We start from the raw sequence: 18,596 nt of genomic DNA, 5'->3' as shown, positions 1-18,596 counted from the left end.
TGCCTCTCTGGATGACACAATTTAGATTTTGGTTTGTTTCTATGTTTGTAATAGGGTCTAATATGTAGCCTGGGCTGGCCTTGAATTTGGAGTCCTCCTCCCTTAGACACTATAGTTCTGGGATGACAGGCATGAGTCACAATTTCCAGAAAAACAAAAACAACAAGATTTTTGTTGTTGTTGTTGTTTGTTTGTGTTTGTAATAGGGTTTCACTGGGTAGTTCAGGCTTGCTTGAATTTCACTCTGTAGCTCAGGCTGGCCTCAAATTCACAGCAATCCTCTCAAGTGCTGTGGTATTACAGGTGTGAATTACAATGCCCAGCACACCCCCCCTTTTTTTGTTTTGTTTTGAGACAGGGTCTCTCTGTGTAGCCCTGGCTGGCCTGCAACTCACTCTGCAGACCATCTGGCCTGGAACTCAGAGAGTCACCTGCCTCTGCCTCTACCTCCAGAGTTCTGGGATTAAAGGTCACCATGTGCCACATGCGTAGGTCATTTAAGTGTTTAAGCTCCTTCGAACTTATTTTAAAATCTTTTAAAGTCATGTTCTTTATCTGCTATTTATTTGTGTATTTTTATTTATGTATTATTTATTTACTTGTCTCTTTGTTTTCATCTTCCTCACTCCACCATACCTGTCAGCTTCATTGAAAAAAATGTTACCTCTCTAACCCAGACCCAGAAGGACAAACATGGTCTGCACTCATTCATAAGTGGATACTAGATATAAAGCAAAGGACAATCAGACTGCAACCCACAGATCCAGGGAGGCTACATAGCAGGGGGACCCTAGGATGACTGTGGCTTATAATAAGTTTTGGTTTTACTCAATCATTGGGCAAGCCTCAGTGAAACATTTCACTATTAGAATAAGGATTTGTACTGTATAAAACTGATAATAGAAAAAAAAATAAATAAATGAAAATGAAAAAAAAATTATATCTAAAAGGTTTTGGTTTTGGTTTTTTTTTGAGACAGGATTTCTCTGTGTAGTCCTGGCTGTCCTTGAACCTGATCCATCTGCCTTTGCTTCCTGAATGCTGGAATCAAAGGTATGTGCCACCACTGCCTGACTAAGACTTTACCTCATAATTGGATTCTGATATATAAATTTTGGAGGGACACATATATTCAAATCACAGTGTTCCATGCCTGGCCTCCTTGAAATTTATGTCTTCTTTACATACAACATTCATTTTATGGCATCCCAACAACCCTCCAAGTCTTAACTCATTCCAGCATTAACTTTAAGGGCTAATTCCCAAATCTCACCTAAATATTGTGTAAATCAGGTAAGGGGGAGGCCCAAGATATGGTTCATATGGAGACAAATTCTCTTCTGGCTGTGAACTTGAGAAGTCATACAGTTATATGCTTCAGACTTACCGCTGTGGTGGTGCATGCCTTTAATCCCAGCACTGGTGTGTGTGTGTGTGTGTGTGTGTGTGTGTGTGTGTGTGTGTGTGTGTTTAAGATATGTGCTCCAGTGAGTTTCATTAGGATTGTTTTCAGGGGCCTGGGTGAGGGTATTGTTTGTAGGAGAATAGACTCTCTACCAGAAGTTACAGGCTCCAGAGAATTTATTACCAACTGTTAACTACTTATAGACCCCCAGGGAAGGGTGAGGTGCCATGAGCCCCTCCCAACAGAAGAAGGTTTTTGTTTGTTTGTTTGAGACGGGGTCTCCCTGTGTAGTTCTGACTAGCCTTGAAATCATTCTGTAGACCAGGTTGGCCTCTAATTCACAGAGATTCACTTGCCTCTGCCTCCTGAATGATGGGATTACAGGTGTGTGCCACCACACTCAACATATTTCTCTAGGAGGGGATACCAAGGTCTAGATGTCACTGGTGTCCCTTTCTCTTTTTATAAATATATTTTAAGATTTTTACTTTTATTTATGTATGTAGGGGGCTGGTTGCTGGAGGATGCCAAAAAGAGGGTGTTGAATCCCCTGGAGCTGGAGTTACAGGCAGTTGTGAGATACCTAATGTGGATGCCAGGAACTGAGCTCGAGTCCTCTGAGGAGCAGCAAGCACTCTTAACCACCATGCCATCTCTAGCCCCACCCCAACAGGGGAACTAGCTTAAGACTCAAGAACAAAGTCTGGCACAGCACTTCTCGTCAGCTGGAACCAGGTGCCTGCACCTCTCCCAGGTTGTTGATGAATACTGGTGCTCTATATTTCTGGGATCATAAGTGGCAGAGCTCTTTGGGGCTCTACACCATGGGCAAATGGCCACTCGCTCTGGTTACAAGGCCATGGCTTTGCTAAGCACTATGCTGGTAAGAATTTTAGAGCAGCTTTACTCCAGTTCTCCGCTTGGATCTTAAGGCTCATCCAGGCATACTTTGAAATCTAGGTGGAGCTAGTCATGACTCCACAGCTCAGGAGCACTGTTTGCTTGCAGAGCTGGAACAGCGTAGAACCACCAAGGTTTATCTCTTCTAGTGGGTTGCTGCCCACGCTGAACCGGAGTCCAGATCCTATCAGCTCTCCTCCAAAGGCCATACTCTAAATACATGGGTTACTAACCCAGACAAGGTCTCTTGGGATGAATACTAAGGGCCCATTGAGAGCCTAAACTACCTCCTTTGTGATGGGAATGGAGCCTAAACATTCATCAAATCCGAGGGATCCTAAGTTCTGCTTATCTCTTAACAAGCCTGGTTAGTACACCACTTGCCTTTGAGGCATCTAGGAAGCAGCACTCCTTGGCATAATTCCCCTTTGAGTGCTTGTCTCCTAAGCAAGTTTAGTAGTAAATCCTTATATCAATTCTATGACTTCATTTCTTCTATGTCGCAGGCAGCCGCTGAAAGTAGCACTCCCCAGTCAGATACAATAGAATTAAAGGTTACAGAGGAGGAGAAGGAAGGAAGGAAGGAAGTAGAAAAACTGGTTTTGACTTGGTTCAGGCTCTGTTCTCTGATTTAGGAAGAACAGGGTCAGGGCAGACTCTACCCATTAATAATAAGGAGATTTAACTGTAATGGGTAAGGCAAGAGTTCTTCCGGTCAGAGCTTTAAAAGTGAATGTCCTAAACAATCACGTGGATCGGAACAGTTTAATCCCCTACCCCCACCTCAAACTAACTGTTGACTAATTGCCAACAAAGCAATGCAAGCTCTTTGTCTATAAACCACTGTCTGCTTGTATTCAATGAAACCATAGGTCTACTATATGGGTATTTAAATATTCAGAATTCTATAAATATTGAATATTTATTGTAAGACAGCAAGTGCAATGACTTCTACGTTTGTAGTTAAATGAGATGGTCTGGAAAAATAATTCTAATTGGTAACGCAAGAATGATTACAATGTACTCTTAAATTTTAATTTTTATCTAAATTTTTTTTTTTTTCCGAGACAGGGTTTCTCTGGGTAATTTTGGTGCCTGTCCTGGAACTCACTCTGTAGACCAGGCTGAAATCACAGAGATCCGCCTGCCTCTGCCTCCCTGATTGTTGGCATTAAAGGCATGCACTACCACTACCTGGCTCTAAATTCTTTTTTTTTTTTTTTTTTTTTTTTTTTTTTTTTTTTTTTTTAGTTTTCTCTGTAGCTTTGGAGCCTGTCCTGGACAGGCTCTGTAGACCAGGCTGGCCTCGAACTCACAGAGATCCGCCTGGCTCTGCCTCCCGAGTGCTGGGATTACAGGCGTGCGTCACCACTGCCCGGCCTAAATTCTTAAATCTTCCTCTTTTTAAAATTAAACCTTATTATAAAGAACTTGCAAATAAACCAGGCATGGTGGCACATGCCTTTAATCCCAGCACTTGGCAAGTAGAGGCAGGCAAAGCCAGTCAGGTCTTCAGAGTGAGTTCCAGGACAGCCAGAGCCCTGTTACACAGAAACCTGGTCTCACAAAAGCCAAATGGGGGTTGGGGAGAAAGAAAAGAAAAGAAAAAAAGGGGGCAATTAGCATGACAAGGAAAAGACAATGCCTTAGAAGCTGTCACACAGCCACGCGAAGGTTTCAACACAGACGTTTTTATTTGACAACCGGCAACAAACTCTTCTAGTTGGTTCATTATGGAATGTAGATGGCTTTAGATTGTCTGGGGGTGATTTTTTCAAACTGAACAACAATTTCAAGCTTTAAAACATTCAAGACTCAATAGAGATTCCCCACTTTACATCTGGTCTCAAGTATTTTCTAATTGTTTTAGCAGTTTGGTATAGATTTGCTTTCAGGTAGGTGAGTAAAGATGATGCCGTTGTCTTTAAAAACAAGGTTGTTTTTTTTTTGTTTTGTGTTGTGTTTGTTTTTGTTTTGCCATTACAGCTTCATTTATGCATGAGGATAGGTAATGGCAATTTGTTTTTGATCCTCGTTTAATCGGTTGGGTTCATGGCGTTATCTGTAAAAGAAAGGCTTGCAATTATTTTCTATTTTCCAGTAATGCCTCTCCCTTGTGCACATCTTTAGAAGGAGCCTACTAAGGACTACCAAGTCTTTCTCTCTCTCTCTCTCTCTCTCTCTCTCTCTCTCTCTCTCTCTCTCTCTCTCTAGTTTTTTGAGACAGGGTTTCTCTAAGTAGCTCTGGCTGTCCTGGAACTCACTATATAGACTAGGCTGGCCTCGAACTCACAAAGATCCGCCTGCCTCTGCCTCCTGAGTGCTGGGATTAAAGGCATGAACCACTACTGCCCAGCTGATTCTTTATAATAAAAGCCAAAGATCAGTATTTCAGCTGTATGAGATGCTGTGAAAATGCATTATGTGGAGATGGAGATGGCCCAGCTGGTAAAGCTGCTTGCCAGCCAACCTGTGTGCAAGCATGTACTCATGTACACAGGTCAATACACAAAATGTTAAACACTGAAATGTCCATTTCCTTCCTCACCTATGGATGTTGCCTTGTAAACTATAGTTTTGATGCTGTGAAAGAACGAAGGCACTACAAGAACTACAAAATCTTTTGCCTGCTGGGCGGCGGCGGCGGCAGCGGCAGCGGCAGCAGCAGCCGCAGCAGCAGCACACGCCTTTAATTCCAGCACTTGGGAGGCAGAGGCAGAAGGATCTTTGTGAGGACAGCCTGGTCTACAGAGTGAGTTCCAGGACAGCCAGGGCTACACAGAAAAACCCTGTCTTAGAAAAAGAAAGAGAGACAACTTTTTCTTTCATATAAAGTGCAACTTCAACTTTTAAGACAAACTTATGATAGAGAAGTCACACTGATTTAATTAAAAGACATCTCTGTGTGGGTATAGGTACATGAGTGTTATTGCCTACAAAGGTCAGGGTAGTTGGGTCCCCCGGAGCTGGAATTATAGGTGACTGTGAGCAACATGACACGGTGCTGGGGACCAAACCTGGGTCCTCTGCAAGAGCCATATGAGCTCTTAGCTACTGAGCCATCTCTCCAGCCTCACGGTTTTAGTCTCTATAGGAGATACCACTTCCTTTCCGCTCCATTCTGCACAGTAAGACATGGAGAGTGTGTGGGTCAATGGGTCTAGTCTGTGTACTCAGAACTCAGTTGCTCTGCAAAGCCAGAGCTTAAGAGGAGGCATTCCAGGAGCAGGACTGGGTGGGGGTTGGAGGGTCAGGTTCTGCTCAGCTCTTCCTTAGCTCCTACCCTCTGCTGCGGGTTGCCTTTGTGATTATAATCAGGGACTCTGGCTCCTGGGTGGGCAGCTTAATGGGGTCTGAACATATCCACCTGGACCCTACAAACATGCACTGCCTTGGATCCTCCCAGTTCCTTCCAATTCTCTTTCTCTTGATAACTACAACCCCCAACTCAGTCCCTGCTGGTGAAGACATTCACCCACTCCCCAGTGATCTTGACTGGAGCAGCCTCCTGGGGCTCCTCCTTGCCCAGACTGCAGAGCCTTGGACTTGGTTAACACAGGAGAGAGAAGGGGGGCACTTATGTGGGGATGTCTGAGTGAGACAGGAACTAGACCACCGGGGGCAGTCCCTGAGCTGGAGTCCTCCCTTGTAGCCAAGGCACAGTGTGATCCCTGTGAACAGGCACTGTTCCAACTTCTTCCTTACACTCCATGTTCTTTGCCTGCTTAGGTCATCCTTGGAATGGGGTCGGTGTCTTTTGCATCCCCAGTGCTGGGATTACATCATGCTCTGCTTCTGTGGTGTCTAGGCATTGAACCAAGGGTTTCATGCATGCAAGGAAAGTCCTTTACCAACTGGGTTACATCCTGATTATCCCTTGACTGTTTATTTACTTTCTAAAAATTAATTAATTAATTTGTTTGTTTGTTTATTGCTTAGGTAAGGTCTTACTATGTAGCCCTAGCTCTTCTGGGACTTGCTCACTAGACCAGGCTGGCCTTCAACTCACAGATACCTGTCTGCCTCATTGAGTACTGGAGTGCTGGACTTACATGCATGCACCACTACACCTGGCTTGCAATGTCTTTAATTTTTTTTTCTTCAAGACAGGATTTCTCTGTGTAGCTTTGGAGCCTGTCCTGGAACTCACTCTGTAGCCCAGGCTGGCCTCGAACTCGCAGAGATCCGCCTGCCTATGCCTCCCGAGTGCTGGGATTAAAGGCGTGCGTCATGACCGCCCGGCTGCAACGTCTTTAATTTTTTAAAAGCGTTTGAATTGAATTTTTTTTAAGAGTATGAGTGTTTTCTTTGTATGGATGTCAGGCTGCAAAGATGCAACATATGAATGACTTCAATAACAATACAAAGGGCAAGAAAGATACCTGGTGCAGTTTTTTCCATGTCTTGCTTTGATTTAGATTTCAGATTAGTGAGCATCTCCCTAGAATACAGAGAAAGTGAAGTGGACTGTCAATAGGCTGACACCAACAATTTGGAGACCCAAAAGTCATTCAAGCACACACATAAAAATTGGCCCATTCATATTGGAACTAAGAAAGGTTGTCTTCCTACTAAAAGGAATGGGGATGTGAAATTTACTTTTTTTTTTCATGGATATGTGTAACAGAAAAGACCAAAGAAAGAAGTAGAGGTTTTGAGAAAAGTTTCATTAGAGCTACTATTTTTGTTGTTTATCAATTAGTAAACAAACCACTGATCTTCCATAAAAGGGGTGGGGGTGGGGAGTTTGAACAATTAGCCATGCAAAAAGCAGGCAGGCTACTCACCCCACCTTCTTTGAGACAGCTTGAACTATGCAGCCCTAACTGGCCTGGAAGCCACTCTGTAGATCAGATTCTACATAAGAAATCAGAATGTGGTGACGCCCAGCTGCAGTCCCCGCACTGGTGAGGTGGAGGCAGGGCTGACTGGAGCTCAAGGCCTGTTTATCCCAGCAGAGCTCCAGGAGACAGAGGCAAAGGGAAGTCACTATGTAAATCAGGCTGGCCTAGAACTCAAAGAGATTCTCCTGCTACTGCCTCCCAGATGCTGGCATTGAAGGCATGCATGCAAATCTTACGTATTTCTCCATTTTAAAGGAAAAAGCCGGACACCAAATGTGTGCCTCCACTGGCACTTGGTAAAAAAAACAGTACTAAGAGAAAAGAGCATGAAAGCTCTTCTCTAGGACACTGCCTTACTAGAAATAGACTTCTGGGCTCTTTTACCCTTTGAACTCTCTATTTCTTACAAATATGACAGCCATGCTCACAAAAGCAAAATCCTAAATAATTTAATATCAAAATCATCTGTGAGCCGGGCGGTGGTGGCGCACACCTTTAATCCCAGCACTTGGGAGGCAGAGGCAGGTGGATCTCTGTGAGTTCGAGGCCAGCCTGGGCTACCAAGTGAGTCCCAGGAAAGGCGCAAAGCTACACAGAGAAACCCTGTCTCAAAAAACAAAACAAAACAAAACAAAAACAAAACAAAAAAAAAATCATCTGTGAGAAAAGTACACATAAAGCAGAGGAAGTGGAAACAATGTCCTCCATAAAAACAGCAACAACAGCATAGTGCAACTGGTGTGGGGGACACTTGTTACTACAGACTGAGTGCCTTCCTGCATTTCTTTTCAGCAGGTACAAAGGATAAGGCTAAGAACAGTTCATGAAGAGGCATCCTCCCTGGATGTCCCACAACCCAAAGACACACAAGATTACATACATATACATGGAGGGGTTTGTTTTTATGTCGCCAATGATAACTTGCACGTTATCGTCAGTATCGCTGTCACTGTGGCTGGTCTCATCATCTTCTTCAGAACATCCCTATGGAGTGATAAAGACACAGGGAAAAGTCAAAATGAAGTAGACGGAACTTTGGGCCATCAAAGAAGGACTTCTGTCTTAATGTTAACCCTACGGTTGATCGTATTTTTTTAAAATAATTCTTTATTTTTATTTTATGTGCATTAGTGTTTTGCTTGCGCGTATGTCTGTGTGAGGGTCCTCTGGAACTGGAGGTACAGACAGTTGTGAGCTGCCATGTGGATGCTGGGAATTGAACCCGGGACCTCTGGAAGAGCAGTCAGTGCTCTTAACCGCTGAGTCATCTCTCCAGCCCCCAATGGTTGATAGTCTTAAGTGATGAAAATAAAGTTGGTACGAAGCTTAGTAAACCTTGTACCTTATAACTTGACCACTGCCCCTCTCCCACATCAACATCATTAGGTAGGTACCTTGATAACTTTGGAAAAAATGGGCCTTGGGTACAGTGTTCTTGTAAGGGTAGATTGCTCACATTAATGAAAGCACCAGATACCCTGACAAGATCTAAGTTGGTTCTAGAATATTTAGTGGCATTGGTTGTTGACTATAATCCTCAATTTGCTTTTATTATGGCTGACATTTATTTTCTTTCTTTCAAAATCTCAAAAGGAAATCTGAACGTGGTGGTGCGCATCTGCAGTCGCAGCACTGGCGAGGTGGAGGCAGGGCTGAAAGCTCAATGCCATCTTTTAATCCCACCACCACTGGGGAGGCAGAAGCAATTGGATCTCTATGAGTTCGAGACCACCCTGGTCTACCATAGTGAGTTCTGGGGCAGCCAGGGCTCCATAGCAAGGCTCTGTCTCAAAAAAAAAAAAAAACAAATGAGAGAGAGATTATATCCATCTAGGCCACATTCACCTTAGCTTTCCAGGGCTGTGGCCCTGGCTTCAGGGTAGGCATGCAGCAGCTACTTGAAAAGAATCATTACTTTGGTAGTCAATCTTCAATATTCATGTATTCTATACTTACAAATTCACCTATTTATTAAAATTCAGTTGTAACACTTAAATCAATACTTTCAGTGCATTTTGGTTATTTCAGACATGCACAAAGTGGTGAAAAATTTGTCACCCAATGTGAATTTTCCTGGCTGAGGTTGAACCTTGGCCTTCTTGTTTCAGCTCTCATACTTTAAGCACATATCCTCTGCACTGTCCACTTAATACCACAATTTTCACATTTATGTTCCTTTTGCTGGGAGCCCCCACCTCAGGCATAGTGCTAAAACTCTATGCAGTGTGTCTAAGCACACAAGACTGTGTTGTGCTGTGTATTATGTTTAAATTTTAAAGTGTGTGTGTGTGTGTGTGTGTATGAGAGAGAGAGGAGGGAGGGAGGGAGAGAGAGAGAGAGAGAGAGAGAGAGAGAGAGAGAGAGAGAGAGAGAGAGAAGACAGAGACAGAAGCACATGTGTGGAGGCCAGAAGACAACTTTCAAGAGTTGGGTTTCTCCTTATACCTTGTTTGGGACAGGATAGCTCTTGTTTCTGCCATGCTGAATACTTCAGGCAAGCAGGCCTACAAGCTTCTAGATAATCCTGTGTCTGCCTCCCATCTCACCATAGGAGTGCTGGGATTACAGATTGAAGGCACTTGTTTTGCTTGGCGTAGCCCTGACTGTCCTGGAACTCGATTTGTAGACCTGCTGGCCTTGAACTCACAGAGCGCTCTGCCTGCCTCAGCCTCCTGAGAGTGCTGGGATTAAAGGTATGGGACACCACATCCAGCTTCACATCTGGCTTAAAAAAAACTTTTTATGGGCTAAAAAAACCTTTTCACAGACCCACATTTTAGAAAATGATAACAAAATACATAGTATTCCAAAATTGGCTGAACTATAGTAAGGCAGGACTGTCATCGGCCCCTTCTGCTACTTACTTCATTAATAAGCCAAGCCCAAACCTGCTACATGTGCAGTCACACTTGACAGTTTACTCATGTTTTGCTCTACCAAGGAAAATTCTTAGGCTATATACCAAAAAGAATGTATAACCATTCTTATGTGTATGGCTACTTTAAAAAAATTATTTATTTTTTATAGCTGGGCTGTGGTAGTGCATGCCTTTAATTCCAGCACTCCGGAGGCAGAGGCAGGCAGATCTCTGTGAGTTCGAGGCCAGCCTGGGCTACAGAGTGAGTTCCAGGACAGGAACTAAAGCTATACAGGGAAACCCTGTCTCAAAAAAAAATATTTATTTTTTTAATCATACTCATTATATTCATTAATTACACTCATGATATTAATTACATTTGTGATATTCATTGATCACATTCGCAGTATTCATTCAATAATTATATTTATAATATTCATTAATTACATTAATAGTATTGATTTATTACATTCATGATATTATATCCTGTTACTACTGTCCATTGTGGGGTTTTTCCATCACACAAAACAGAGATGCTGTACTTAGGAAATCATTGCTCTATGTTTCTTTCTTGTCCATCTTGAGATAACGTCTAATCTTTCTGGTGTATGACTACTTTTATGCTAAACATATACCTACTTCTATTAAATTTCATATTTTAAAATTGGGCGAACTCAAAACTGGCAAGATTTTATTTTATTTTGGTCTTAGACATACCCCCTCAAACTGAACATGTTAAAATCACATTTATATTACATGTTGAGGGAAAGGGATCATGGCTTAGTGGGTAAAGCTGCTAGTCACGATAGCCTGGCAGCCCAAGTTTGATCCTCAGAACCCATGAAAAAATTAAGATCTATGGAGCCAGTGAGGTGGCTCAGTAGATTAAGGCACTTCCCACCAAGCCTGAGAAGCACAGGGTGGAAAGAGAGAACCGTCATCTTCAAGTTGTCCTCTGGCAGCCACACAAATACCCAAATATACACAAACACACAGAGTAAAAATTAATAATAAATTAAATACATTTATTTATATTTTTAATTATATGTGTGTATACATGAGTGATAGTGTCCTCCCCCTGGAGTTGGGTGTTAGAAGAGGTTGTGAGCTATATAATGGGGGGGCTGGGAATCAAACTCAGGTCTTCTGGAATAGCAGTAAGAACTCTTAACCACTGAGCCAACTCTCTGCCCATATTGCATTCATATTACAAAGTCCCACTTTAAAAATGTCCAAACAAATTGATATGCATTCATTTAGAGAACTGGAATGGAGGGAGACTCTGAATCAAGTCAGTTGAAGGCCTTGTGATGTATAACATATCTTGGAGAAGATTTAGGCCTACCGTGAAGAAGGCTTGGGGCTGGAGAGATGGCCCAATGGTTAAGAATGCTTGTAGGGGGGGGGGCCGGTGGCACAGGCCTTTAATCCCAGCACTCAGAAGCAGAGGCAGGAGGATCTCTATGAGTTCGAGGACAGCCTGGTCTACAGAGCAAGATCCAACAGAGGCACCAAAACTACACAGAGAAACCCTGTCTTGAATAAACAAAGTTAATTAATTAAATAAATAATTAATTAATTAAAAATGCTTGTGGCTCTTCCAGAGGACCAAAGTTTGACGCCGGCACCCACATTAACTGGCTCACGACTACCTGTAACTCCAGCTCTAGGAGCAGCTAAAGCCCCAATGCCTTTGATGTTTGTGGGTACCTGTACTCATGTGCATATATCTACACACACATGCACAGAATTAAAAATAAAATAAATTTTTAAAAGTTTGAAGGTCTATCCTGTGGAAGGAACATTAAATTTGTTAGTACTGGTTCAAAGGAGCTGAATTAGAATAGATGCTTTAAAAGTACAGCAAGACAGTTCCCTATGAAGCATAAGTCGACATTTGCTGTTGTAGAGCTACTCCAGGATCTATGGGGCTTCCTTAGGAAGTACTTTATTCTCCATCAATAGAAAAGTCATGTAATCACATGCTACAATTCTACAAGCAATTCAAGCACAGTATGATTTACTAGGTCAGATGATCTTCCCTGGGACCGAACTCTAAACAATCTGTAGACACACGAACATATCTAGCACCTGGTTTTCAGAAGGGTAAATCACATGGGTATATTTGTTTTCTATTATTCTTGCTTCTAAATACATCTCCATCAACAGGCAGGGAAAGAACAAGAAAAAGAGAATACTCTCTGAGTAGTTATTTGTTCATGCATCGATCCCTGTTTCAAAGCCCTAACAGGATTTATGGGAGAAAATATATTGACCATATTTAACTGATGAGTTAAACACATTCACAGCGTGGTTCAGTTTTCAGTGGTTCTAACACCATATCTCTTCTAGTATGTTTAGAATCCAGCAACCCACCCCCCCACCTACCCCACCCCCCACCCCACCCCCCACCCCCCACCCCCACCCCCGCCATTTGATGTGTGTTTCAGGTTCTCACATCTTGGTGTGTTTTGGTTTTCCTTGTCCTACTTACAGCTTGGCAAGCGTCACTATCATCAGTACTGCTGACTTGGTTCTCTTGAAGAATATCTTGCAGGTGAAGGGATGAGTTGGCATGGCTAGAGAAAAGTATCACAATAGTCAACACACTGGAGAGTTTTTCACCTCAACACCAGATTGCATGCAGTTCAGAAACCCAAGCAATGAAACTAAAGTACAATCTGGGGCTAAAACCAAATGATTGAATAACTGGGACGGACTTCAGAAAATGCATTGAACAGAATATTGAGACTGAAGGGTGTTATCTAGATCAACTTTTTCATCTTATAGATTAAGAAATAAACAGTGAGATGACTGTTTTGACTCTACTTAGTTTGTTCTAGTTTCATTGGCCCAAATATTGTTGCAGTTTTAATGGGCTCACTTGATATATGTATTTTGCTCTCCACTTTGTTACCTTTTAAAAGCTTCAGTTTTGGATTTTTACCCAGTTCGTTCTTGCTTTGGGTTCAGGTCACAATTACTAGCGTAAGTTTGATTTCCAATATTCCTAACAGAAAGCGATTTGTTAGCGAGTTCCAGGAAAGGCGCAAAGCTGCACAGAGAAACCCTGTCTCGAAAAACCAAGAAAAAAAAAAGGGGGGGAAAGGAAATAAAAAAAAAAGAAAGAAACCGATTTATCGATTTGTCAGTGGTCCCTAGCTATTTGCACTGTGTTGAGATTCTGACCCTAGAGCACCTGCACTGGAGAATGTGTGCTTTTGTAGGCAGTCCAGATCATGCTTCTGCCTGTGCTTCCACTCCCACCCTCTGTTCCCATCATTAAATAAAGAGGCTCTGAGACTAAGCTACATCTAATCTGTTTTCTCCTGGAGTTTCTGGGAACTCAGTTATCAGTTCTCTGAGACACTGTATCTCATTCACTAGCCTAAGCAACTGGAATGCACTTGGCCTTGGGAGAATCCCTACTGAAAACTGAGTACAAAAGAGAAATTGCTATCCACCATTGTTCATAGAGGGCTTCAGAACAGCATGAAAAATAAAAATCCAAAGAAAGCTTTTCAGTCTTATTTCGATAGTATTTTTCTTTAAAGACACAGCAAGGTACCAGTTTCAATCAGTGAGAAAACCAAAGACTCTCTTGTCTTGGAAAAAGAAAGTGTGATAAATTCTCAGTTACTGCTCTAGAAGGTCTCATGGAAGTGTGCATTTGTGTGCTGTTCATCAAATCATGTAACAAGGTAGTTGGTGTACTTCTTGTTCCCTTGAGTTGGAATCAGCTGCCAACGCAAAGATAACAATGGTTAATGTGAATAGAATCTTGCACAGCTTACCCCAGGGATTCCTCCTCCTTCTTCTCAGTGTCATCATCTGTAATGAAAAATAAAAGGTGAAAATGTACATGTAAGGCAAAGGGTGGCAGGAAGGGGAGGAAGTAGCTTGGAAGGCCTCTTGGGCTTGAACTCCTGGGGGCAGGAGACCATACCATGCGGAATGATATTGCCAAACCTAAACACAACTGAGATTTTATTAACAGCCTATCAAATAGTTGGAGGAGAGGTAGTAACAGTCACCAGTTTTAGACCCTTTAAACTGCCAAGGGTATAAAAGGAGAAAAAATATTTGTAAAAATTGTCTTTCACTACTTTTTTAAGTGTTTTAAAATTTGCATTCATATATACCAAGAAAAATATTTTCATTTATTCTTCCGACTCTGAGTAAACTTGCAAAAATCCTTTTACACCTAAGTTAATGTGTGTATTGAGCATATTTAGCACTTTAAGAAGGAAGTTATTTTCTTGAAACAGGTGAAGAAAAATGAGCTAAAAAAGGAGGATGCTGAGCAGAAAGTTACCTGAGTTCATCTGAAGGGTCTCTACCCCAAGAAGCACTTTTGTGAGAGCTAACAGCGAAGAACCTGAGCTGCTGGAGCTCATTCCTATGAAGGCTTAACAGTTTGCTTTAAAAAAAAATGCCTAGGCTGGCAAAACATAAAAAACCCAAAACAACCAAAAATAGCAGGGTGGACTTAGGGGTGACTTCAAGGTGGAATACTTGCCCAGTGCAGAGGGAAGCCTTGGCTTGATTCCCAACACTGTGAATGAAACAAGAATAAAAAGGCAAAATGAAGCCAGGCTGTGGTGGCGCACACCTTTAATCCCAGCACTCGGGAGGCAGAGGCAGACGGATCTCTGTGAGTTCGAGGTCAGCCTGGTCTACAGAGCGAGATCCAGGATAGGCACCAAAACTACACAGAGAAACCCTGTCTCAAAAAAATAAAAAAATAAAAAAAAGGCAAAATGAGGATTAAAACATATACAGACCTAAATACAAATAAAATTCATATTTAACACATTAAGTCAAAGCACTTTGAAGATATCTCCACATTTATCATTGCATGTTCTAGGAGATACGGAAGCAAGAGTGTGTAGATTTTGTGGCAAGTGAGGCTGTTATGTCAGAAGGTTAAGCCGCCGCTTTATTGTTTTGTTTTCCTTAGGCAGTCTCATTGTACAGCCCTAGCTGGCCTGGAGCTCGCTATGTAGACCAGGCTAGCCTCAGACTCACAGAGCGCAGCCTACCTCTGTCTCCCACGTGCTGGGATTAAAAGTATACACCACTACATCCAGTTTACTTTGTCTTATTTGTTTGCTTTTGTTTTTGCCAGTACAGGGTTTCTCTGTAGCCCTGGCTGTTCTGAAACTTGCTCTGCAGACCAGGCTGGCCTCGAATTCAGAGATACAGGCTACCTCCTAAATGCTGGGATTAAAGGTGCCACCACTACTGCCCGACTCCAGCTCACTGTATTAAGGTGAAAAAGTGAATCCAAAATATATGTTTAAATGCCTCAGTTTACAGGACTTCTGTTGTTGAATGGGTCCCTCAATTTGATTGGGGAGAACTACCAGATGCCCCAATTCTAGGAGAAAGTAGGAAGGGGATGATAACTACCAGCTCACACTGGGACCTTCTGGTCTCCAGTAACAATGCTCTTTTCCAACAGTGTCCAAAGGTAGTTCCACACGGGTTAGTAGATAACTCTGATTAGTTCATTCGTAAAAGTTTGTGTTGTTCATCATTCTACTTGCCTCCAGTTAAAGAGAATCCCTGATTTTGTTTGACAGTTTTAGGGAAAACTAAGGATCTTCGGATGACATTACTTAGAAATCAGGGGGCAGGCGGCATGAGAAACAAGAAAACCTGGAGAGACAGAAGATGGTTTCCCCTCTGCTCAGGGGGAATTGGAAAGAAACAGTGTCTCTGAATTCAGGCCCAGAAAGGTCATTTTCCTTCTTTAGACAGTGATAAAAAAGTAGGTCTTTACCTTCGAAAAACCAGCGTTCTTCATCCTCAAATTCTGTGAACTCCATTGCGCTGCATTCTGCTTCAGATGACTGGGGGGTCTGCTCCTCGGACATGGCTGTGGAATTAGGCTCCTGTGTTTGGGAAGAGGATCCGGGGGGAGACCTGTTGGAGGAGCTGATACCCAAGTCTAGGTGGCTGCTATGAATGAAGGCCTGAGGATCTGGGCCGGAGCTTTAAGCTTTCATCACAGCCTCGGTTTGTGATGTTGTGGAGGGTGGGGCTTGGGTGGGGCCTAGGTAAGGAGTCCAGGGCCCAGGCCCAGGACTAGGGGGGGCAGGGGTTGGGGCCAGAGAGCCCCGAGTGTTGGAAATGGGTAGAGCCAGAGTCCTTAAGGCCTACTCTCAATCAAGGTCTTAGAAAACACTGGCATCTAGGTTTTCCTTCAGCTTGGGTGGCAGTATTAAGAAAACCTCTGTGATCTAGTTAGTATTGGGGTGAGGTGGTAGGTCCTATACGCTTCCTTTTACAGGATCGGGTATCAGAGCTTCCACCTTACCACCAACTCCCTACCAACTTACCACCGTGGAGCTTGCCTTTCCCAATCTACCCTTACAGATGTTCTTTTTCGGCACTTGTGAAGAACAGGAGGGTGGGTGGGCTTAACAGGCAGGGGTGTTGGAAGGCTACCATGGTTGGGTACCAGACCACAGGAGATGAGGCCCAGAGGCAAGGAAATAGGCTGGGGGTAGGCAGGCAGTTTGTAGAGGTGTAGAATGAGAGAAGGTCACATGTCTGCGGTACCCCTTACCCCAATCCTCCGAGGGCATAGGAAAAAAAAAATTGGCGTCTGAGTTCTCTCAGCTGGGGCAGAAACACTAAGAGATTATCTGGGACTTAGCTGGGGGGCGGGGGCGCCGGAGGAGGCAACTCTCACTCCCTTCCTTTCACGTGTCAGCTACTGAAACTCCCTGCCTTACAAAGGCTACAGTAGGACCACACTGTGAAGTTGGGCTCTCCTTATCAACCGCCGGGTACAGAATGTTAGTGTTCCCAGATGTACTTGAGGGCCACAGGAGGTGGGGAGTGGATCTCGTGGGCAGTAGGCACGAGGAGGCTGGAATGAGCGTCATCCGCAGGTGGGGGTGGGTCTGGTGGGCAGTGGGCAAGAGGCTGGAATGAGCATCGTAATGAGTAGGGCTGGTGTCAGGAGCTGCGGGGTTGTGTGGGGCAGGGGGTAAGATAAAGGAGGGGATGGATGGAGAGGTGGGTCGGGAACTAGAGAATACCGCACTCTGGGAGGACCTACCCCAAAGGGGCTTCCTCATTAGAGGGCTTAGAACACACTTGCTGCTAGGTTTTCCCTCAGCTCGCCTGGAAGCAGCAAGAAAATGTCTCATCTAGTTAATGCTTGGGGTGGGCTGTCCTATGTTCTTCCTTTCAGTGAGTCAAATATTGAACCCCCTACCTTACAAAGCCAGCAAGACCTCACCGCAGAATTTGACTCGATTTTCCAGCTAATCTGCACTGCTCCTCTGATGCCCAAGCAATCCTTTCAGAGGACTGAAAGTGGTGGGGATGAAGGACAGGGTGCGGTGCGGTGCGGTGCGTGGTGGCGCCAGGTCTGGGGGACCGGAAGGTGAGATGGTGTACTGGAGAGGGGTAGTGTGATGTAAGATGAGATTGTTACACCTTTGTAGCAGGCTAAAGCCTCATCCCTGTCCTTTGAGGGATGATGCTAGAAAACACCAGCACACAGATTTTCCTTCAGCTACTCTAGAAGCACTAAAAACGTCTGCACTCTAGATTAATACTTTCTTGAGACAAAGTCTCAGTATGTAGCCCCACCTGATCTGGAACTTGCTATGTAGATCAGGCTGGCCCCAAACTCACAGAGATCCATCCTCCCGCCTTTGACCTCCCCGAGTATTGTCATTAAAGAACTGCACTACCACACTACCTACCTTCTAGTTACTATTTTGTGAGGGTCAGTTGCTCCTCAGCTTTTCCTTGTATTGGGTCAGTTAGTGGAAAGTCTTACTTCGTAAAGGTGGCCAGACCTCACTGTGGAGTATGACTCTCCTTCCTAGAGACCTGTGCAGACCTTTAGATTTCCCAGCAGGAATTGTGGAGCCCAGAAGGTGGACTCACGGTCATCTGGCTTCAGGGAGTCGGGTGCAGGGGAGGTTAGGAGTTTTGGGAGAGAGAATGAATGTCACATCTCCATGGTACCCTAAAGTCTCATCCTCACTGGAATGCCTAGAAAATACTGGTTCCTAGATTCTCACCCAGCTGGCGTGGATGCACAAAGCAGATGCCAGATCTAGTTACTAGTCGAGAGAGGAGGGATTGATTCTATACTCTTTCTTCACTGGGTTAGGTACTAGTTTTTACCTTATAAAAGCACTAAGACTTCATTGGGGAGCTTGACTTTCTGTCCAAACCTATAGCTCAGACCATTATTTTCCTGTGAAAATAAAAAACAGAAGGTGGGGTGGGAGTAAGGGTGGGGAGTCAATTGTGTGTGATGAGGCCAGCTGGGGAATACAGGGCTCGAGAATGTCAGATCTCTAAAGTATCCTAAAGGCTCACATTCACTGGAGGACCCAGAGAAACCTGCTGCTTATTCTCCCTCAACTAGATTGGGAGTGCTAAGAAAACATGACCTATTTTCCTTTGGTTGGTTGTGTGTGTAGGTTTGCTTCTATAGTCTTTCTGCCAAACCAAAGCGAATGTGACCACCTGACCTAACCTTAACTTATGCTAACATTTGATTTTGAAGTAGTGCTTGAAGAACACAGAAAGTGGGATAGGGGTGGGGTGGAGG

At 43.7% G+C, this 18,596-nt stretch overlaps 1 protein-coding gene across 2 annotated transcripts; it reads right to left on the bottom strand.

Annotated features, from left to right (window-relative positions):
• Positions 1–3,976: 3,976 nt before the first annotated feature.
• On the bottom strand, positions 3,977–17,376 carry LOC114708584 (testis-specific protein TSX-like). Of its 2 annotated transcripts, XM_037199274.1 has the most exons (7): positions 17,238–17,376; positions 15,792–15,903; positions 13,801–13,837; positions 12,501–12,585; positions 8,030–8,133; positions 6,688–6,746; positions 3,977–4,367 (listed from the first exon to the last, which is right to left on the bottom strand). In XM_037199274.1, exons 2-7 carry the CDS (start codon positions 15,883–15,885, stop codon positions 4,342–4,344), a joined length of 405 nt encoding a protein of 134 aa, XP_037055169.1. In that variant the 5' UTR covers positions 15,886–15,903; positions 17,238–17,376; the 3' UTR covers positions 3,977–4,341. The 2 variants fall into 2 exon arrangements, with proteins under 2 accessions (XP_037055169.1, XP_028747789.1); XM_028891956.2 differs by lacking the exon at positions 17,238–17,376 and having other exon boundaries at positions 15,792–15,995.
• Positions 17,377–18,596: the final 1,220 nt, after the last annotated feature.

This window comes from Peromyscus leucopus, chromosome X (genome assembly GCF_004664715.2).
Source record: "Peromyscus leucopus breed LL Stock chromosome X, UCI_PerLeu_2.1, whole genome shotgun sequence".
In the NCBI taxonomy this organism is placed as follows: Eukaryota; Metazoa; Chordata; class Mammalia; order Rodentia; family Cricetidae; genus Peromyscus; species Peromyscus leucopus.
The sequence above is the reverse complement of the archived record's forward strand: the minus strand, read 5'-3'. Positions and strand labels throughout refer to the sequence as shown.